General features: G+C 51.5%; 3 protein-coding genes across 3 annotated transcripts; 2 read left to right on the top strand and 1 right to left on the bottom strand.

Annotated features, from left to right (window-relative positions):
* LOC8062086 (histone H2A) lies at nt 1379-2115 on the top strand. Its single transcript, XM_002462680.2, has one exon. It carries the CDS (start codon nt 1480-1482, stop codon nt 1951-1953), a length of 474 nt encoding a protein of 157 aa, XP_002462725.1. The 5' UTR covers nt 1379-1479; the 3' UTR covers nt 1954-2115.
* On the bottom strand, nt 4034-7232 carry LOC8063306 (probable inactive purple acid phosphatase 29). Its single transcript, XM_002460525.2, has 4 exons — nt 6809-7232; nt 5603-5994; nt 4637-5087; nt 4034-4425 (listed from the first exon to the last, which is right to left on the bottom strand). Exons 1-4 carry the CDS (start codon nt 7131-7133, stop codon nt 4394-4396), a joined length of 1200 nt encoding a protein of 399 aa, XP_002460570.1. The 5' UTR covers nt 7134-7232; the 3' UTR covers nt 4034-4393.
* LOC110432765 (skin secretory protein xP2-like) lies at nt 11898-13937 on the top strand. The gene is made up of 5 exons (XM_021453573.1): nt 11898-12316; nt 12410-12749; nt 12831-12917; nt 12999-13119; nt 13771-13937. Exons 1-5 carry the CDS (start codon nt 11898-11900, stop codon nt 13935-13937), a joined length of 1134 nt encoding a protein of 377 aa, XP_021309248.1.

Genomic DNA, 18924 nt, shown 5'->3' with positions numbered 1-18924 from the left:
ATGCCCGAGAGACCTCACGGTGGCGCGCAACATCATCGGAGAAGAGCACCTCCAGCCTCGGCTGCATGTCGAGTGAGGAGTCCGCACCAAAGATAGGCCATCCTCCCCATGTCGATCTGCCAGGTCTCGCTGCCTTGACTACCACGACATTTCCATCTTTCACTGACAACCATGACACTGCGGTCCACATGGCCACGACCTCACCGAGCATCACCCTTGTCACGCCAAGAGACACGGCGGGCTGATATGCAAGTGCGGCGGGGGCGCAGCAAGCCAGCCTTGGAGCAATGCGTGGACGCCGATGTTAGTAGAGAAGGAGTGCTGGAGGTAGTAAGATACTATAGAGGGTGGTTTTGTAAAATTTTATCATCAACGTCCTCCAAAGGAATATGGACCTCTGGTGCACGACTAAACAAGTTCAGGGAGGCAGATTTCAAGTTTACAAGTTCGTAGACCTAAGTGGCACATGCACATAAGTTAAAAGGGCCGCCATTGTATTCAACTCTTTCTAGAAATAACACCAGCATCTTATATTTTGTAAAATAATTTAAATGGGTTGCTTTTTGTTACGGTAATATCCAATAGACACTCTCTGTCCGGGTGGTGTATTACTTCATCGAAAGAAAAAAAATAATATTGACTTCAGTATATTGTACTATTCAAACTAGTAGCTATTGATTACCTTTAGATTAGAAAATATTAATTAAGTATAGTACTCATGGTTTGGCTCCATCAACATTACTCCCTCTATCTCTATGGCAAATTGACATATAAGAACATGTGGAGTCAAAATGTATAAACTTTGGTCGCGAATTTACACTAGCATATTTCATGAGAAATATTCGTTGAGAGTATAATGGTCAACATCGGAGTAAAAAAATGGAGGCCTCAACAACATCGTCATTTTGGGATAGTATAGTATATATATATTTATATACTGAATTATACTTGTATTACCACTCTCACATTTTTGTTGCTAAAAAATAGCTTGGGCCTTGTTTAGATGCGAATTTTTTTGGATTTCGCTACTGTAGCATTTTCGTTTGTTTGTGGCAAATATTATCCAATTATAGACTAACTAGGATCAAAAGATTCGTCTCGTAATTTACATGCAAACTGTATAATTAGTTTTTATTTTCGTTTATATTTAATCCTAAATCTTGGTTTTTGGGTGTAAACAAGGCCGCGGACGCGCGGTTCCGTTCTGCTTTTTTGCTTGCACCTGATTGGCTGAACCATCCCTCCCGCGGATCGTCTTGCTGTAACCCCATCCAGCCGTCCAAATCCCCCGGGATCTTATCGCTTTTCCTCGCACGCGGATCGACGGGCCCACCACATCTCCCCATCCCACGCCATTTAAATGCACCCCCGTTTCGCAGTTGAGCGGCATCACCAGTCACCACCATTCCCACCACTCAACTTCTCGCGCCCAGAGCCCCCAAATTTTTCTCCACTCGACCGCAGCAGCAGCAAGCAGCCATGGACGCCAGCGGAGCCGGTGGCAAGGCGAAGAAGGGGGCGGCCGGGCGCAAGGCTGGCGGCCCCAGGAAGAAGTCGGTGTCGCGGTCCGTCAAGGCCGGGCTGCAGTTCCCCGTCGGCCGCATCGGTCGGTACCTCAAGAAGGGCCGGTACGCGCAGCGCGTGGGCACCGGCGCCCCCGTCTACCTCGCAGCCGTCCTGGAGTACCTCGCCGCCGAGGTGCTGGAGCTGGCCGGGAACGCGGCGAGGGACAACAAGAAGACGCGCATCATCCCGCGCCACGTGCTCCTGGCCATCCGCAACGACGAGGAGCTCGGGAAGCTGCTGGCCGGCGTCACCATCGCGCACGGCGGCGTCCTCCCCAACATCAACCCGGTGCTCCTGCCCAAGAAGGTGGCCGAGAAGGCGGCCAGCGGCGGCAGCAAGGAGGCCAAGTCCCCAAAGAAGGCCGCCAAGTCCCCCAAGAAGGCTTAGAAAGTAGGGAGTTCATTAGCGCTGTGTAACATGTTCGTGTTTAGATCTGTGGATGGGATGTGTTGTGGTCTAGTTTCCTCCCTGTGGCTTATGGTATGTTCATTTTCATTGAGAAGATCTTCAGAAATCAGAGCTCGTTGCATAGTAATGTTCACCCACGAAGTTCTGTTTCCTGCTCTGATTTTGCAATTCGTCAGTTTGTTGAATCAGTAAATAGATACGGGAAGTCATATCTGAAATGAAGCATAACGTAGCAAAATGATTGTTCTCTAGAGGAAATGGTGATGCTGTAGTTCATTGCTGAATGTCAGATCTATTCAGAATAAACTGTGACAAGAGAGACGAACCATACCAGTTTATAAGGACCTGTGGAAATTAGCTCGGCGTGATCAACAGTCATCCTCAGATCTCAGTCAGCAGCCAAGGCATCTGGTTCTTCACAGATTCGGCTAAGGCCTTGTTTAGATACACCTAAAACTTTACAAGATTCTCCGTCATATTGAATTTTTGCGGCACATGCATGAAGTATTAAATATAGATAAAAATAATAACTAATTGCATAGTTTAACTGTAAATCACGAGATGAATCTTTTAAGCCTAGTTACTCCATAATTAGACAATGTTTATCAAATAAAAACGAAAATGCTACAATGTTAAAATCCAAAAACTTTTTGCATCTAAACAAGGCCTAAATTGAAGGAAACGAATCCGTATAAGAATATCCAAGTTCGAACAGCAGGTCAAAAGGTTACATGAGAGAGTACCCCTCGGGTCTTGAGATCTCTTTGTAGCCATAGCCCAAGGAGCTTTTCAGCCTGATCAGTACTGATCTCTTTGGTAGAAAAAGGCCCCATCTAGGATGGTGAGGCTATGCAGGACCAAAGGAGCTGGGTTAAGCTTATACTTTTGAGCCTAGTTAATCCATATTTAGATAATAAAGTCTTGTTTCGTTCATAAAAAATCAAAAAAATTTCAAGATTCCCCGTCACATCGAACTTACGGCACATGCATGAAACATTAAATATAGACGAAAACAAAAACTAATTGCACAGTTTGCCTATAAATCGTGAAATAAATCTTTTGAGTCTAGTTAGTCTATGATTGAACAATAATTGCCAAATAAAAAAGAAGGTGTTACAGTACCCCGAACCAATTTTTTTAAACTAAACAAGGCCTAATTATTAAATACAAACGAAAGTGCTACAGTAACCAAACTTAAAAATTTTCATGAACTAAACTTAAAAAATTTTCATGAACTAAACAAGACCTTAGTTGCTTGCAGAGACTTATGGAGATTTGCATAGTGCTCTCAAAGCATGTCAACGCAGACAATACAGATTTGTATAAGCCGGTAGACACAGAAAAATAAAATAATTTTTTTTTCACATTCTCTACCTTTACTAGAAACATGAGACCTCAAAATTTAAGATGACTATATAGAACAAAAATGTAAACAAACAAACATAATGTTAACTTGTCTATACAAGACAATCAAATAAGAAGGCACTGTATGCATTTATGTTCGCTTGTTTTATAACCTGTATTTTTTTTTTGTCAGTCGACAATGTTTTCCTCTCATAATAAATCAGCGAACAGTACTTTCAGCCGTGACTTTTCAGACCAACGAACTAATGAAGGCTAAGCCTAATACAGGCAACCAATCAGACCTTATATTTGTGGCTGCTGCAGTTGCAGTCACAGCTGCAGCAATCACAGCCGAGCGGAGAGATTATTGCGGAGTAGCAGGGTTAGCATATGAGTTCATAAGGAAAAAAAGCATAATGTATAACATTTTTTAAAAATAACACACATCCGTCAAAAGAGTGCTGATCACAACAATGGGCTACACCATTTACCCCTCTTACCGATGTGACTGAAACAAATTGACGAACAAGCCCTGCTGGCTCCTGTCTCAGTGCCAAATCTATGCAAATGTTGAACGCTTCCCATTACCTGATTTCAGCATCATCATCTGAACATACCATGCCAGCTAGGATATCAGTAGTCCGAGTTAACGGATGTACTGATGGCAATTTCTTACCAGTTAGCTTCTTAATTGATTGCATATAAGAACCTTCAGTAGTTATATGAAAAATTGATATTGTGGTAACTCTGAGGTTTCAATTGCAGTAGAAAGACAGTGCCAGTAACAATACATGAGAGATGGGACTACAACGACATAGCATTCTCGTCCTTTGACCATTGCACTATACTATATGAGAAAACTTGCAATAATTGACAGCTGCCTTGAATTGCAATTACTTATTTTGTAAACATGGAAAAATACAACAGCAGAAACCTGCGTGTATGTGTCCGTATATGATCTTCTCCCCCATGTACACACTTCTGCATTTTCCGATTCTATAGTAAATTGACCATACAACAATACACATTGATGTAGACATCCCTTTCAGAGCACCAGTCCCGTCTGCATCAAAAGTTAACTACCACCAGGATTTTTCCTGCGCCTCCCTGTCAGGCAATTCATAGTTTAGTTGTTGCATAGAAAAAATAAGTTCATGTCATCGGGGAATAAACCATACATCAAACATCATATCACTTGTCCTAGATACTTTTCCCCTTTTACGAGAATCATTCACCGACGGCACCAAGTCTCATACTATACAGTTACTAAGGCAGGCTTGAGTTAAGCATCATATCCAGGCATAAGAGAGTGTCTTACCATTAGAGCCTCTGTTCCAGAGGACCTCAGAGTCAATTGTGCTAAGATGTTTATCATCAAGCCTCTTCCATGTCTTGATGGACTTGACTCCTCGCCATTCACCGTTGTCTGTTTTCTCGAGTTGCACAGACACCACCCTTGCTCTCCTTGACCACCCAGCCTTTCCATAAGCATGGTAACCAAATCCACCAGCATAGCAGAGTTGAATACCATTGAGCTTCCCGCAGAAGTCATTAATGTGATCATGTCCCACAAAGGCAGCCCTTACATCTCCAGCCTCCACCATGGAGGCAAAGAACCCAGAGTTAATTGATGCTGAGCTGATACCCTCCTGCTTTACTCCTGTGAAATTGGCTGCCGTAAAACTGCTGAACTCTGGTAGTGGAATGTGGAAGAACACAAGGCCAGGTGCTGGTTCCTTCTGTTTCGGGTTCTCATTCATATACTTTGCCTGCATTTTCAAGAACAATTGTGATCGATAACATAGAACAATGATGATCTTCTGTACAGAAACGAGTGTAAATACATTATTTGTAGTTTAATCTGCTCGTACCAATCTGGTCCATCTGGCATTTTAGATATGTTCAGTTTTGTGAACTATAGCATTACCAAAATTAACCCATGTCCTTGACTTGAGACTTCAGAAGGATTAAATATAGCATTTTTGCAGATTTAAGCTTGGTACAGCACTACAACAGTAGTGTACAATTACTGATTTCATCAAGGCATCAACCCATAGTTTTAGGAACCTTTTAAGTATACTCGCTCAAATCAATGCACCATTTCATTTAATTTAGCACTATGATATAGTTTCTATAATGATAACAGATGCTCACAAGTGAAGAAAATAATCTCCAAACAACAATCCTGATTTGTTTGAGCTTGTTGTACCAGGCAAAAAGGGAAAACATAGAGCAATGGGCTAAGATGAACATTTTCCCCAAAGAGTGTCAGTAAGTTGTTAACCTGTAGACTTGAAGATGTTTGTTGGAACCAGACTTGCTGCGAAGCCTTGATCCAACCATAACCATTGATTGATGGTACAGTAGAATAGTCACCACTGTCTAGGAAATACAGGTTGAGCACTGATTTTTCATCCATGGGTGTTCCTTCAACTCCAGAAACTTCCAAATTGTAATTTCCGTAACCATCAATTTCAATTCCTTCCGGATTGAAGCTTGAAAGGCTGTTTTTCATGCCGACAAGATGACGCATTACACCTTCACGTGACAGTGTACCTTCTTGGTCATGGTTCCCAATCACAGCAGCCCAAGGAAGTTTCATGTCAATGGCTGGGGCAATTGCTGCATCCATAGACTTGGCTGCATCAGTTGAATTGGCACCATAGATGTTATCACCTGCCCAATAAAACTGTCATAAATTAATACCCTACACATGGTCTACACATGCCCATCACTGTTGTGCATGGTTTAGGAATAATTTTACCACAATATAAAAAGCAACCGCTTCGCTAAATTTCTGTTCTTCCCACACCCAAGGTTCCAAAAGCTGCAGCTTTGGAAAGATCAACCATAATTGTCCGTCAAACAACAAGACGAAACACTACAGTAACCTAGACATGGTCACAAAAGCGGCTACATTTGTATTGTTCTCCGATGCATTACCTCCATTCAGTGCTAAATTGCTCATTGCCTTCACGGACGCATCCATCATCATGCCAATTGCCCAACGTCGTCATCCAAGGCCAATCAACAACCGGGACCTCACTGACTCGTCATAGCATGGTACCCGTCGCCGGGCCCCTTGATTCGGAATTCCTGGAATCCAGTCCGAAGCACACAAGCTCCAGGTAGGCCACGCACATGCTGTCGCTTGTGCAACCCGTGACATCCTTTTTGAACTAATCAAAGCAGCTGAAGCTACACTTCTCTTTACATATTTTTAATTTTTCAGAACGGGATCTCGACCATGATCCTTAACAACTTCAATGAACTAAACAACTCTCTGTCTCATCGCCATCGCGCGCGCACGCTGACTGACTAATCTTTCCACATATTCTATCCAACTGATTAGTTCAAAATACCAAACTACCAGCACTATGCACTAGCGATATGGATTCAGATGAAAAGTGAGATGGATAAGTCATATCGATTGATTACTTAATTGACTAAAAATTTGTGTGGACGGGGTTGGATAAGAACGACGACGGACCTGTGAAGACGACGAGGTCGGGCTCCTCGGCGCGGAAGACGCGGTAGAGGAAGGCGGTGGTGTTGAGGTCGGTGCAGCCGGCCACCTGGGACGGGAGCACGTCCTCGCAGGCCGTGCTCCGGCCGTCCGCGTAGTGCATGTCCGCCACCTGCACCACCTTGAACGTTCCGCTCTCCCGCCGGAACCGCAGCTTACCGAACGCGCCCTTCTCCTTCTCCTTCCCCGCGGCGGCACCGGCCACGGCGAGCAGGAGAAGCGGCAGCAGCAGCGGCAGGTAGGCGAAGTGCCGCCGGCGTCCGAGGCCGCCGCCGCCGCCGCCGCCCATGCTGATGCTGGCGCGGTGCGGTGCGGCGTGCAGTGAGATCGCGAGAAGGAATCTTGGGGGACTGCCTACCGGGTCACTTGAGGCCCGCCTGACCGCCTGAGGAAGGTTGGTCGTTGGTTAGTTTATAGGAGGCGGGTTTGGACGGTTCCCATTTTGGACTTTTTTAGTTCTAAAATTTTTTGCAAAATCGAACACTGTAGCACTTTCGTTTGTATTTGATAAAAATTATCCAATCATGGACTAACTAGGCTTAAAAGATTCGTCTTGTCAATTTCGACCAAACTGTGCAATTAGTTTTTATTTTCATCTATATTTAATACTCCATGCATGCGTCTAAAGATTCGATGTGACGGGAAATCTGAAAAATTTTGCAAATTTTTTTGAACTAAACAAGGCCTTTGTTCTAGTGGGCGAAATTTTTTGGTTTTAACTTAGTCTCTACAACTAAAACCCGTCCTTTTACTGTGCCATAATAAACTATTCCATCAATCTAGACCCCACTCATCCATGCATACAAAATTGTTTTAACGAATTAAAAAAAATCATAACTCTTAAACTGAAGATATAAATTAAATTCTAATTGCACCACTAAATTTCTTATAACAAATTCTTCGAAACAATATCACACATGGATATATTTAGATAAAATTTTATTAATGAATATTTATCTCTACAATTAAAAATTTTAGAGAGGACCCGTCCATTCCTTTGGTGGTCTTTTTTACTGCGCTATGACACGCTATCCCATCAACCTAGGCCCCACTCACCTATACATGCAAAATTGTTTTAATGAATTAAAAAAATCATAACTCCTAAACCAGAGATATAAATTAAATTCCTATCGCACTATTAAATCTCTTATAACAAATCCTTCAAAACAAGATCACACATGGATATATTTAGATAAAATTTTATTAATTAATATTTATCTTATAAAGATAAAATATTTTCTTTTATTAAGTAGAGACAATATTCAATGTTCTGTCTTTGTAAAAAAATATTATCGATTTAGAATAATAGTATTTTTGTTTTAGGTTTATGAAATTGATATTACAATATACATAAAAATACATAAGTGTCGGCGTCTAGACTCGCGGTCTAGGCACTAACAAGTATAAGTCTGCGTGACTGACCAAGCTTGGATGGTGATGCAAGTGAGACACAGAGGGTTTATACTGGTTCGGGCCAAGAACGCCCTACGTCCAGTGTGGCTGTGGATTCTGTATAACCTTGCACCCAAAGGTGCTTGCAGTAGGGGGTACAAGCTGGTTGCGAGAGAGGGCTAAGTCCCAGGTCTCGGCTTGGTGTGGACAGAGTGCGGGCTGCTGCTCTGTGAAAGAATGTTGCGTGTGTGAACCTTCTGAACTTATCCTTAGTTGTGAACCCCGGCTCTCCTTTTATAGCTTCAAGGGAAGGCCAGGTATTTACATGAGTTGATGTCTTTTATTGAATGGTGAAACCACAGTCCCGACCCTATTGAGGCTGGTCCATCTCGTCCTTGAGGGATGGTTGTCGGCATGGCTGTTCCTGTAGAGGGTTACCGAGCCCTGTAGGGGTCGCGGGGGTCGGATCGCCAGCACTGCTGCACATCCCGTCACTAGTGGGAAAAGACCCCAAACAGTGGTGCTGATTTTACCTCTCCCATTCCCTTTTTACTGTGCGACAGTACGCTACAGCGAAAGAGGTAAGGATGTACAGTGACAGAGGTAAGGCCACAGTGACCAGGGTGGTTGGAATAGTTATCGCCTTGCCCTGCCGCGGTATGGAAGCCGTCGCGTCTGTCATGTCGTGGGTACGGGCGCCGTGCGGTGGAAGTCTTGCTGCCCAGGCGGAGTGGGGTCCGACGCCCGAGCCTGGACGGGGTCGGGCGAGTCAGAAACTGCGTCCGAGGCCCTGAGGGGCCGGGCGAGTCGGAACTCGCGTTCGAGGCCCTGAGGGGTCGGGCGAGTCGGAACTTGCGTCTGATGCCCTGAGGGGCCGGGCGAGTCGGAACTTGCGTCCGAGGCCCTGAGGGGTCGGGCGAGTCGGAACTTGCGTCCGAGGCCCTGATGGGTCGGGCGAGTCGGAAGTTGCGTCCGATGCCCTGAGGGGTCGGGCGAGTCGAAACTTGCGTCCGAGGCCCTGATGATTGTGGTTAGTACGTTTCTTTGCGTTTTTTCATTGCTCTGAGTTGGGTATCCCTTATTATGGTACCCAACAGTAGCCCCCGAGCCTCTGAAGGGGTGAGGTCACCTCTTTAGAGGTTCTTTCCCCACGAGCTGTAGTCGACTCGGAGCCTTTTACTCTTCTCCGGGGGGTGCGCGCGAGCGCACCCGCCGGGTGTAGCCCCCGAGCCTTTTGGAGGAATGATGTTATTCCTTCAAAGGCTTTCACCCCTTGACATCTTTAGTCTGGAGTGTTTTAAGGGATAGGTTGCGTGTTCTTTACACGTAGTGCCTGTTCCCATGGTGCGAGGAAGCCCCCGAGCCCTTTCCCCGCGAGGGTCGATCAGGTTCTTTCTCGTCTTGTAATTACGTCCCTCATTCTCCCTTTCGCTCGGAGGAGGGGTGGGTCATGCCGTACTACCCTCGTTGGGCGAGTGACGACGCTTCCGGGGAGCTACAGGCGGGTAGATCCGAGTGGATGCCCGAGCCCCGTTCGATAGGGGTCGGCTAGTGGCCTTATGGGCACATCTCAAAAAGTACCCGAGGGCAGTCACAGTGGATGTCGGAACCGTTCGTTAGGTTCCGAGGGCTCGATGCCTCCCTCGATGGGATCCCACTCACGTGACACCCGCATGGGTCTTGGATATGACTTGCAAAGATGCGCCGACTCCCTGTTGGGCTCGGACCTTGGCCTCTATTGTGCTCATCTCCAGTCATCCCTCGCTCAGTCATCCTAAGGCGACTGTTCGAACCTGTTTCGCAGGTCAGTCTCGCAACCTCTGGAACGTAGGTGGCCATGGCCTGGGGATTTTGGGCCTTAAAAGGCTTTCTTCACACTTGTTTTGTAGTGTTGAGGGTCGGGCGAGACGGAATCTGCGCCCGACGGGAGACCACTTTGCAACTTCAGCTCGGGGTCTTGATGGGGTCGGGCGAGACGGAAAACTGCGCCTGACGGTGACCTCCTGTGACACTTGGTCCGCGCGGGGTCGGGCGCCACGTCCCCTGGAAGGAACCGTCCTGATATAACTTTTCAGGGCGCTCCTTTTGAGGCGCGGCGCGTGGGGACTCGAAACGGCCGTGCCGTCTCGCCCCGGCTGGATGGGACGTTTCGCCTGCGAAATTAATGCGTGCGTGCGGCGGGCGCGGGAATCGGAGGGAGTTGGCGCTTCGAGTTTTTTCACCTGAGTGGGCGACGGTTGCTCTCTCTCTCTCTCTCGCCTGGCCTTCCTCGCAGGGGCGTGGTCGTGGCTCCCCTCCTTCTATAAAAGCGGCCGCTGTGGGTCTGGTTTCTTTCCTCTCGCTCCTGCGCCACAAAACCTCTGCCTCCTGCCCCCTTCATCTGCCGCCATCTCTTCCACCTCCACCGCGCAGACTCTCCTCTTCCTCCCGGAGCCATGGCCGGCGTCGAGGCGTGGCCGCCCAACAATGTGACCAAGTCCGCGCTGGAGGCGCGCGTGAAGGCCGGGATTCTCCGCCCTCTCAAGGACGTCGGTTTCTCGGAATGGATCGTTCCCTCGGCGAACGACAGGGAGCCAAACCCGCCGTCAGGCTATGTGGTGTGCTTCCTGTCGTTCTTAGACCGGGGGTTCGGGGTTCCGGCCGGCCGCCTGATCAGGGCCATCCTCCACCACTACGAGGTGGAGTTACACAACCTGAACCCAAACTCGGTGATGCAGGCCGCCGTCTTCACCACGGTTTGTGAGGGGTTCCTGGTGGTTCCAGTCAACTGGAACCTCTGGCTTCACCTCTTCAAGGCGGACATGTCGGCCCGCTACATAGGGAAGGAGAAGATCCCTCTGCGGGCCGGTGGCTGCACGCTGCAGCTTCGTCAGCAGCGGTCCGGATTGTATATCTGGAGTTCGATGCCGTCGTCGAACCGGGGGTGGCAGAGCGGGTGGTTCTACCTCCGGAATGACGGCGGTTTGCTGCCAAAGTATACCGGGAAGATGGTGACGGAGGCTCCCATGAAGTGGGCGTGGGGCGCTCCGTCCGAGGAGCATAAGAAGCTCGCCCCGCTTCTCGCGGGGCTTCAGAAGTTGCGAGATGCCGAAGTCACCGCGGCGACGGTGGCAATCGCCTTCCATAAGAGGAGTTTGCTTCCGTTGGCGCAGCGGCGAGTGCCCATGTTCGAGATGACCCGGGGGGTCCCCTGGGCAGGGACGAGGATGTTGGCTGAGCCGATATCGGCCTCGGACATCACCGCCCGGGTTGAGAAGACGACGCACCCGGAGATGAAAAATTCCCGCGTAGTGCCGATGCGCCCTGAAAAGGGTTACATTTCCCTGGTAAGTATGGATTTTTTGCGCCTTCTTCTCATTTTCTTCTTGCCTTTTCCTTGACTCCTGATCGTTCACAGAGGATGGGGGTTGTCAAGGATTCCCCACCCCCTATCCCAGAGGACAAGGAAATCCGGGCCAAGAATCGGGCCCGGAACGAGGAGTAGAAGAAGGCCAAGGAGGACAAGAAGGACAAAGCAGCGCGAAAAGCGGAGCGGCGGGAGATCTCCGCCAAAAGTCATCGTGAAGCCGAGAAGGCGGGGGTCGCCCCGCCTCCGTCTCCCGAGACTTCGGTCTCGGAGATAGAGGGCGGGGGGGGCGACGTCGACTGGCTCGATGAGCTGATGGAGGAGGACGACGCAGTCCCTGCTGCCGGGGAGATCGAGGCCCCGGAGGGGTCAATGGCCCGAGGTGGGTCGGAGGCCCCCGAGGGGACCCAGGCGCCGGAGGGCGGGCAGCCCGTCCCCCACATCGTTGTGGAAGACGAGGACAGCGCCCCACGCGAGGATCCAGCCCCCGTGAGCCCCCAAGAGGGGGAGAAGGCGTCGGGGGTAGAGCTCGAGGAGCCCCCTCACCCAGTAGTGTCGGAGGGTCGGGCCGAGCCCTCCCCAACGTCCGGGGCGGGAGCCAGTGCCCCCGTGGAGGTGTCGCAGGCCGAGGCCATCATGGCGCCTCCTGCGCCGTCGGCAGGCGAGGCAGGGGTCCAACCGACGGCCCCTGGCACCGCGGGAGACCCCCAAGGAGCGCCGAGCTCCCATAAGAAGTCTGCTCCTCGGGCGAGGTAGAGATAGGATTCCTGATCCTTCTGCTGATTTTTTGTTTTTCTCTTTCTTCTAACTTGATATTGTCCCTCCAGCCGTAAGCAAAAGGCGCCTTCGGTGGCGCTGGCCCCCCTGAAAGCTGTGAAGAGGGGGGCTCAGTCAACCCCCGGGTCGGCTAGGCCCGTGTCGCCGCCACCTCCGGGCTACGAGGAGGCAGGGCGTCACCAGGGGCAAGACACGGGGGCGCCGAAGCCCCAAGGACCGGAGGGGACGACCCTTGCCCCCGAGGCTGCGCCTCCTTCGGGAGATGCTGATCTGGGGGGCGCGGGCCGACCTGCGCATACCGAGGGAGGCCGAGCCATCGTGGTGTCCAGCGCGGCGCCCGAGGGCCCCGCGGCGGGAGGGGAGGAAGGGGCCGGATGGGGCAAGAGCCCCGTAATCTGGCCCAACCTTGACGATGCCGAGGGGGGAGCCAGATTCGTTCTGGATAACCCGTCAGAGAATTACCTCTGGCAGGGTCTGGACGCGTGTGGGCGCGCTGGTGTCGAGGCCCTTAACCGAGCTTCTCAGCTCGTGGGCCGTGACATGTTCAATCTGGCTCAGGTAAGATTTTCACCCGTGTTGTGAAGTAATTTTGTCCTTGCTTTGCGATATTAACTCCCTGTGTGACTTTCGATCTTATAGGCGCTCAAGGCCACCTCCCTGGAGAAGTCAGTATTTCTCCATCGGGAAAGGGATGCCAGGGCGTCCTTCGAGAACGAGAGGGCTGCCAGGGAGGCGGCAGAGGGAGAGCTCGCGAAGGAGTGCGAGATTTCTGCCGAGCTTCGGCAGAAGTGCTCGGCACTGGCCACCGAGGCTCGGGAGGCCCGGGATAAGGTCGCCCCCCTGGAGGAGAGGATTGGGGTCCTCACCCAAGAGTCTGAGGCGCAGAAGGCGGCGGCTGAGGGGTACAAGGGTGAGGTCGCTCGGCTTGAAGTTTTGCTCGCCGAGAAAGACCTTGCCTTGAACCAAGCCCAGACCGACCTGTCCGGGGCTCTGAGCGAGGTGGCCCGCTAGCATCAGAGCTCGGCGGAGCACGAGAGGCGTGCCGAGGGTAAGACTTGCGCCCTTTACCCCGGACTCCTTTATACTTTTTGAGTTTGCTTTTCTTGACTTTTTGCTTCTTACTCTGTTTTTCAACCAGAATTGGAGAGGAAGGTGGTCGAGACGTCCTCTGCTGCCGAGGCCCTACAAAGGTCCCTTGACGCTGAGGCTTCAGACCGCTCGGCTCTTGAAGCCGTGGTTACCTCGGCGTGTGAGGGGCTCGGGGTATCGGCGTCGGGGTCGTCGTTGCGCAGTCGGGTCGAAGCCCTTTACTCCCGGGCCGGGGAGAGGATGAGGGAGGCACTCCACGCCAGGGTGAAGAAAGCCCTGGCGGTGGTGAGCTCTCACTATGCCGGCATTGATTTGCCGACAGTCTGTGAGGGCTACGTTCTCCCGGATGATGAGACTGAGGCCCAGGAGGAGGTGCAGAGGCTTGAGGACGCCGTGGCTGCCCCCGGAGATGCCTTGGCCACCTTCTTCGACGACGAGGTGGAGCTTCCCCCCCTCGGGGCTCAAGGACCTGGGCAGACAGGGCAGTAGGATTCTTAGTTTATTTTTCTTTTTGTGGGTGTTGAGGCCGGTGGGCTGTGTAACATATATATACAATGTTTAATGTTGAATGCAGATATTTGTTTAATGGCTCTTTAAGCTGTTTTCTTTTTCCTTATGCCGATCCGACCTCGGCTGCGCGAGGTCGGGTAAGTTCCTTGCGGTAACCAGAAACCCCAAGCCGAAGTCCTCTTCCTTTTTCCCTTAGTGGTTTTTTTTAGAAGTCCGAATCCGTCCCGCGGATCTAAGGTGAGTAGGAGCGGTCCCTTGCTCATGAGCGCTGACCTTTCCTAGTGCTCATGCCTTAAGATTTGCGGGGCGAGTTTCCGATTTCCCTAAATCTTTCTAAGAGAAAAGGGGGAAAGGACCATGGGTCGGAGTTCTTTTAACTTGCGCGAAAAAAGGAAAAAGGTTTGGAGCTGACACGGGGGGTTCCCCCCTAAGTAGCCCTCGAGGGAGGCTGGGACTCTGCTGGGCAGGTCCGAGGCTCCCTGACAAAAAAGGGCCATATAACTTAAATTTTCATTTATTCCTCCATGATGTTGAACAAACGAAAATTTTTACAAAAGTTCTAGGGGTAAAAGCGACGTAGCTGTTCTATGTTCCATGCGTTTCTGAAGACCTCCCCTGCTTCATTGGCGAGCTTGTAAGTGCCGGGTCGGAGAACCTCGGCGATGACGAAAGGTCCTTCCCAGGGGGGTGTGAGCTTGTGACGACCCTTGTTGCTTTGTCTGAGCCTCAGCACCAAGTCGCCGACTTGAAAGGCTCGGCCTCGGATTCGTCGTGCGTGGTATCGGCGGAGGGCCTGCTGGTATTTGGCAGAGTGTAGGAGGGCTACATCCCTGGCTTCATCCAGCTGGTCCAGCGCGTCTTCTTGGAATGTTTTGCCGCTATTTTCGTCGTAGGCTTGTACCCTCGGGGACCCGTACTCCAGATCAGTAGGGAGGACAGCTTCCGACCCGTAGACCATGAAGAACGGGGTGAAGCCTGTGGCTCGGCTTCGGGAGGTTCTCAGACTCCAGACGACGGCTGGTAGCTCTTTGAGCCACCTTTTTCCAAACTTGTTCAGTCGGTTGAAAATCCTGGGCTTCAAACCCTGGAGGATCATGCCATTGGCACGCTCCACTTGACCGTTGGTCTTGGGGTGAGCCACTGCCGCCCAGTCCACACGTATGTGGTGTCTGTCGCAGAACTGCAAGAACTTTCGCCCGGTGAACTGTGTGCCGTTGTCGGTGATTATGGAGTTCGGTACCCCAAATCGATGGATGATGTCCGTGAAAAACAACACTGCTTGCTCAGCCTTGATCCTTGTAATGGGTCGGACTTCGATCCACTTGGAGAACTTGTCGATGGCGACAAGTAAGTGTGTGAAGCCCCCGGGCGCTTTCTGCAGAGGCCCGACCAGGTCGAGGCCCCAGACAGCGAAAGGCCAGGTGATGGGAATCGTTTGCAGGGCCTGAGCGGGTAGATATATCTGCCGGGCATAAAATTGACATCCCTTACAGGCCCTGACGATCTCTGTGGCGTCGGCTACGGCGGTGGGCCAGTAGAAACCTTGTCGGAAGGCATTTCCTACCAACGTCCGAGGCGCGGCGTGATGGCCACAAGCCCCCGAGTGAATGTCCTGTAGGAGCTTGACCCCCTCTTGACGTGGGATGCAACGCATGAGGACGCCCGAGGGGCTTCGCTTGTACATCTCCCCATCAAGAAGGATAAAGGTCTTGGCACGACGAGCCACGCGCCTTGCTTCGGCCTGGTCGAGGGGCAAAGTGCCGTCGACCAGGCGTTGAAGCAAAGGGTAGCGCCAATCAGGCGAGTCGTCAGATGCAGGTTGCTCTGGCTCGATGTCCATGGCCTCCTGTTCTTGAGCGACAGTGTCTTTGGGGTCGGGACTCTGCTCGTTGGGGGGTTCGTCCGACCCCCTGTCGTCCTTGTAGTCGACGGAAGGTCTGTAGAGGTCGCTGACGAAAACATCCGGGGGGACCGTGGCCCGCTCGGATGCCATCTTGGCGAGCGCGTCGGCGGCCTCATTATACTTCCTTAACACGTGGTTAAGTTCGAGGCCGTCGAACTTTTCTTCCAGGCGTCGAACCGCTTTGCAGTACGCGTCCATCTTGGGGTCATGGCAGCTGGACTCTTTCATGACTTGATCGATGATGAGTCTAGAATCGCCTCGGATGTCGAGCCGTTTGATCCCAAGCTCGATCGCGATGTGGAGACCGTTAACAAGGGCCTCGTACTCTGCTGCATTATTCGAAGCAGGGAAATGGAGCCGGATTGTGTATCGCATCCTTACCCTGAGGGGTGAGATGAAGACAAGGCCCGCGCCGGCCCCAGTTTTCATCAAAGACCCGTCGAAGTACATGGTCCAGCACTTGTGCTGGATTTGAGGTGGCGGGATCTGAGTTCCAGTCCACTCTGCCACAAAGTCTACCAGAACCTGGGACTTTATAGCTCTGCGAGGCTCATATGTGATCCCATCACCCATGAGCTCTATGGCCCATTTGGCAATCCTCTCGTTGGCCTCTCGGTTCTGAATCACTTCTCCCAAAGGGAAAGATGAGACCACTGAGACTGGGTGAGATTCGAAGTAATGTCGGAGCTTGCGCCGGGCCAACACTACAGCGTAGAGTAATTTTTGGATCTGGGGGTATCGGGTCTTTGTGTCGGAGAGTACTTCACTGACGAAGTATACCGGCCTTTGGACCGGCAGGGCGTGCCCTTCTTCCTTCCTCTCGACCACGATAGCTGCGCTGGCCACCTGATCAGTGGCTGCGACGTAGAGAAGTAGTGGTTCCCCCTCGGCGGGGGGCACCAGGATGGGAGGGTTGGTGAGCAAAGCCTTGAGCTTGTCAAGGGCTTCCTGGGCCTCGGGGGTCCACGAAAAGTGCTCAGATTTCCTAAGTAACCTATACAGAGGCAGCCCTTTTTCCCCGAGGCGAGAAATGAAAGGGCTTAGGGAGGCTAGACATCCCATTACCCTCTGTACTCCCTTTAGGTTACGAATGGGGCCCATATTCGCGATGGCCGAGACCTTTTCTGGGTTGGCCTCGATTCCCCGTTCAGACACAATAAACCCAAGGAGCATGCCTCGGGGGACCCCGAAGATGCATTTTTCGGGGTTGAGTCTGATCCCTTTTGCCCTAAGGCATCGGAATGTTTCTGCCAGGTCGACAACTAGACCGTTCGCTTTCCTGGACTTGACGACAATGTCGTCTACGTAAGCCTCTACCGTTTTGCCTATCAGGTTACCAAAAACCTGGAGCATACACCGTTGATATGTAGCCCCTGCGTTCTTGAGGCCAAAAGGTATGGTTACGTAGCAATACATTTCGAAAGGGGTGATGAATGAAGTCGCGAGCTGGTCGGACTCCTTCATCTTGATTTGATGGTAGCCGGAGTAAGCATCAAGAAAAGACAAAATTTCACATCCCGCGGTGGAGTCAACTATCTGATCAATACGAGGCAAAGGAAAGGGATTCTTTGGACATGCTTTATTTAAACTAGTATAATCTACACACATCCTCCACTTCCCATTTTTCTTTTTAACTAGCACGGGGTTGGCTAACCACTCGGGATGGAATACCTCCTTGATGAATCCGGCCGCCAGCAGCTTGTGGATCTCTTCCCCGATGGCCCGACGCTTCTCCTCGTCGAATCGGCGCAGGCGTTGCTTCACGGGCTTGGAGCCGGCTCGGATGTCCAAGGAGTGCTCGGCGACTTCCCTCGGTATTCCACGCATGTCCGAGGGACTCCACGCAAATATGTCGGCGTTTGCGCGGAGAAAGTCGACGAGCACCACTTCCTATTTGGGGTCGAGGCTGGAGCTAATCCTCAACGCCTTGCCCTCACATGTTCCGGGGTCGAGGAAGACTAGCTTAGTTTCCTCCGCCGGTTCGAAGCTCCCAGCGTGACGTTTGGGGTCGGGGACGTCCTGGTCGCAGTCGCCGAGGCCGGTAAGAATGGCCAGAGATTCTGCCAGAGCCTCGGCCTGCTCGACGCACTCGACGTCGCACTGGTAGGCGTGCTGACTGGTCGTGCTGACGGTGATGATGCCCTTTGGCCCTGGCATCTTGAGTTCGAGGTAGGTGTAGTTAGGGATGGCCATGAACTTGGCGTAGCATGGTCATCCCAGGATGGCGTGGTAGGTCCTTGGGAACCCAACCACGTCGAAAGTGAGGACCTCTCGTCTGAAGTTGTCGGGGGTCCCGAAGCATACGGGCAGATCGATCTGTCCGAGGGGGTGGGCACGATGTCCCGGCACCACTCCATGGAATGGCGCAGTGTCGTTCCTCAGCCGGGACTTGCTGATCCCCATGAGGGCTAGAGTCTCGGCGTAGAGTATGTTGAGGCCGCTGCCTCCATCCATCAGCACCTTAGTGAGACGGGTCTCGGCGATGATGGGGTCGACGATCAACGGATAGCTCCCTAGATTGGGAATCCGATCCGGGTGATCCTGCCAGTCGAACGTGATCGCGCTCTCAGACCATTTGAGGTACGAGGGCGCGGCTGTGCTGACTGTGCAGACTTCTCAGAGTTCGCGCTTCCTTTGACTCGCAGTGAGGCGAGCCGCGCGTCCCCCAAAGATCAGAAGGCAGTTCTTGATCTTGGGGAAAACCTCCCCCTCGGGGTCGTCGTCCTTGGGAGGCTCTTCGGCACTCTCCTTGGTGATGATGTCGGTATAGTACCGACGGAGGACGGTGCACTCCTCAAGGGTGTGTTTGGTTGGCCCCTGTGATAGGGGCACGGCTTCTTCAACATTTCGTCGAAGAGGCCGGGGCCAGCGGGAGCCCTCTTGGGGTTCTTGCGATCAGCCGCGGCGACTAGGTGGTCGTCCGACTGACCCTGCTTCCCCTTGCGACCCTTCTTCTTCTTCTTGGGGTCGCGTGATCCTGAGGCTTCGGTGGCCTCGGCCTTCTGTTTCCCCTTGGCTGCGCCGTCGGAGAAAATGGCGCCGAGTGCCTCTTCGCCTGAGGCG

This window comes from Sorghum bicolor, chromosome 2, assembly GCF_000003195.3.
Source record: "Sorghum bicolor cultivar BTx623 chromosome 2, Sorghum_bicolor_NCBIv3, whole genome shotgun sequence".
NCBI classification, from domain to species: Eukaryota; Viridiplantae; Streptophyta; class Magnoliopsida; order Poales; family Poaceae; genus Sorghum; species Sorghum bicolor.
The sequence above is the reverse complement of the archived record's forward strand: the minus strand, read 5'-3'. Positions and strand labels throughout refer to the sequence as shown.

Bases quoted from the DNA above. Each gene is read 5' to 3' on its own strand.
- LOC8062086 (XM_002462680.2), top strand. From the start codon at position 1,480: ATGGACGCCAGCGGAGCCGGTGGCAAGGCGAAGAAGGGGGCGGCCGGG.
- LOC8063306 (XM_002460525.2), bottom strand. From the start codon at position 7,133: ATGGGCGGCGGCGGCGGCGGCGGCCTCGGACGCCGGCGGCACTTCGCC. The intron at 5,995-6,808 runs GTCCGTCGTCGT...TTTATTGGGCAG, and splicing joins CGACCTCGTCGTCTTCACAG to GTGATAACATCTATGGTGCC. The intron at 4,426-4,636 runs GTAAGACACTCT...ATTGCCTGACAG, and splicing joins CTGGAACAGAGGCTCTAATG to GGAGGCGCAGGAAAAATCCT.
- LOC110432765 (XM_021453573.1), top strand. From the start codon at position 11,898: ATGGAGGAGGACGACGCAGTCCCTGCTGCCGGGGAGATCGAGGCCCCG. The intron at 12,317-12,409 runs GTCTGCTCCTCG...TTGTCCCTCCAG, and splicing joins GCGCCGAGCTCCCATAAGAA to CCGTAAGCAAAAGGCGCCTT. The intron at 12,750-12,830 runs GTAATCTGGCCC...TACCTCTGGCAG, and splicing joins CCGGATGGGGCAAGAGCCCC to GGTCTGGACGCGTGTGGGCG.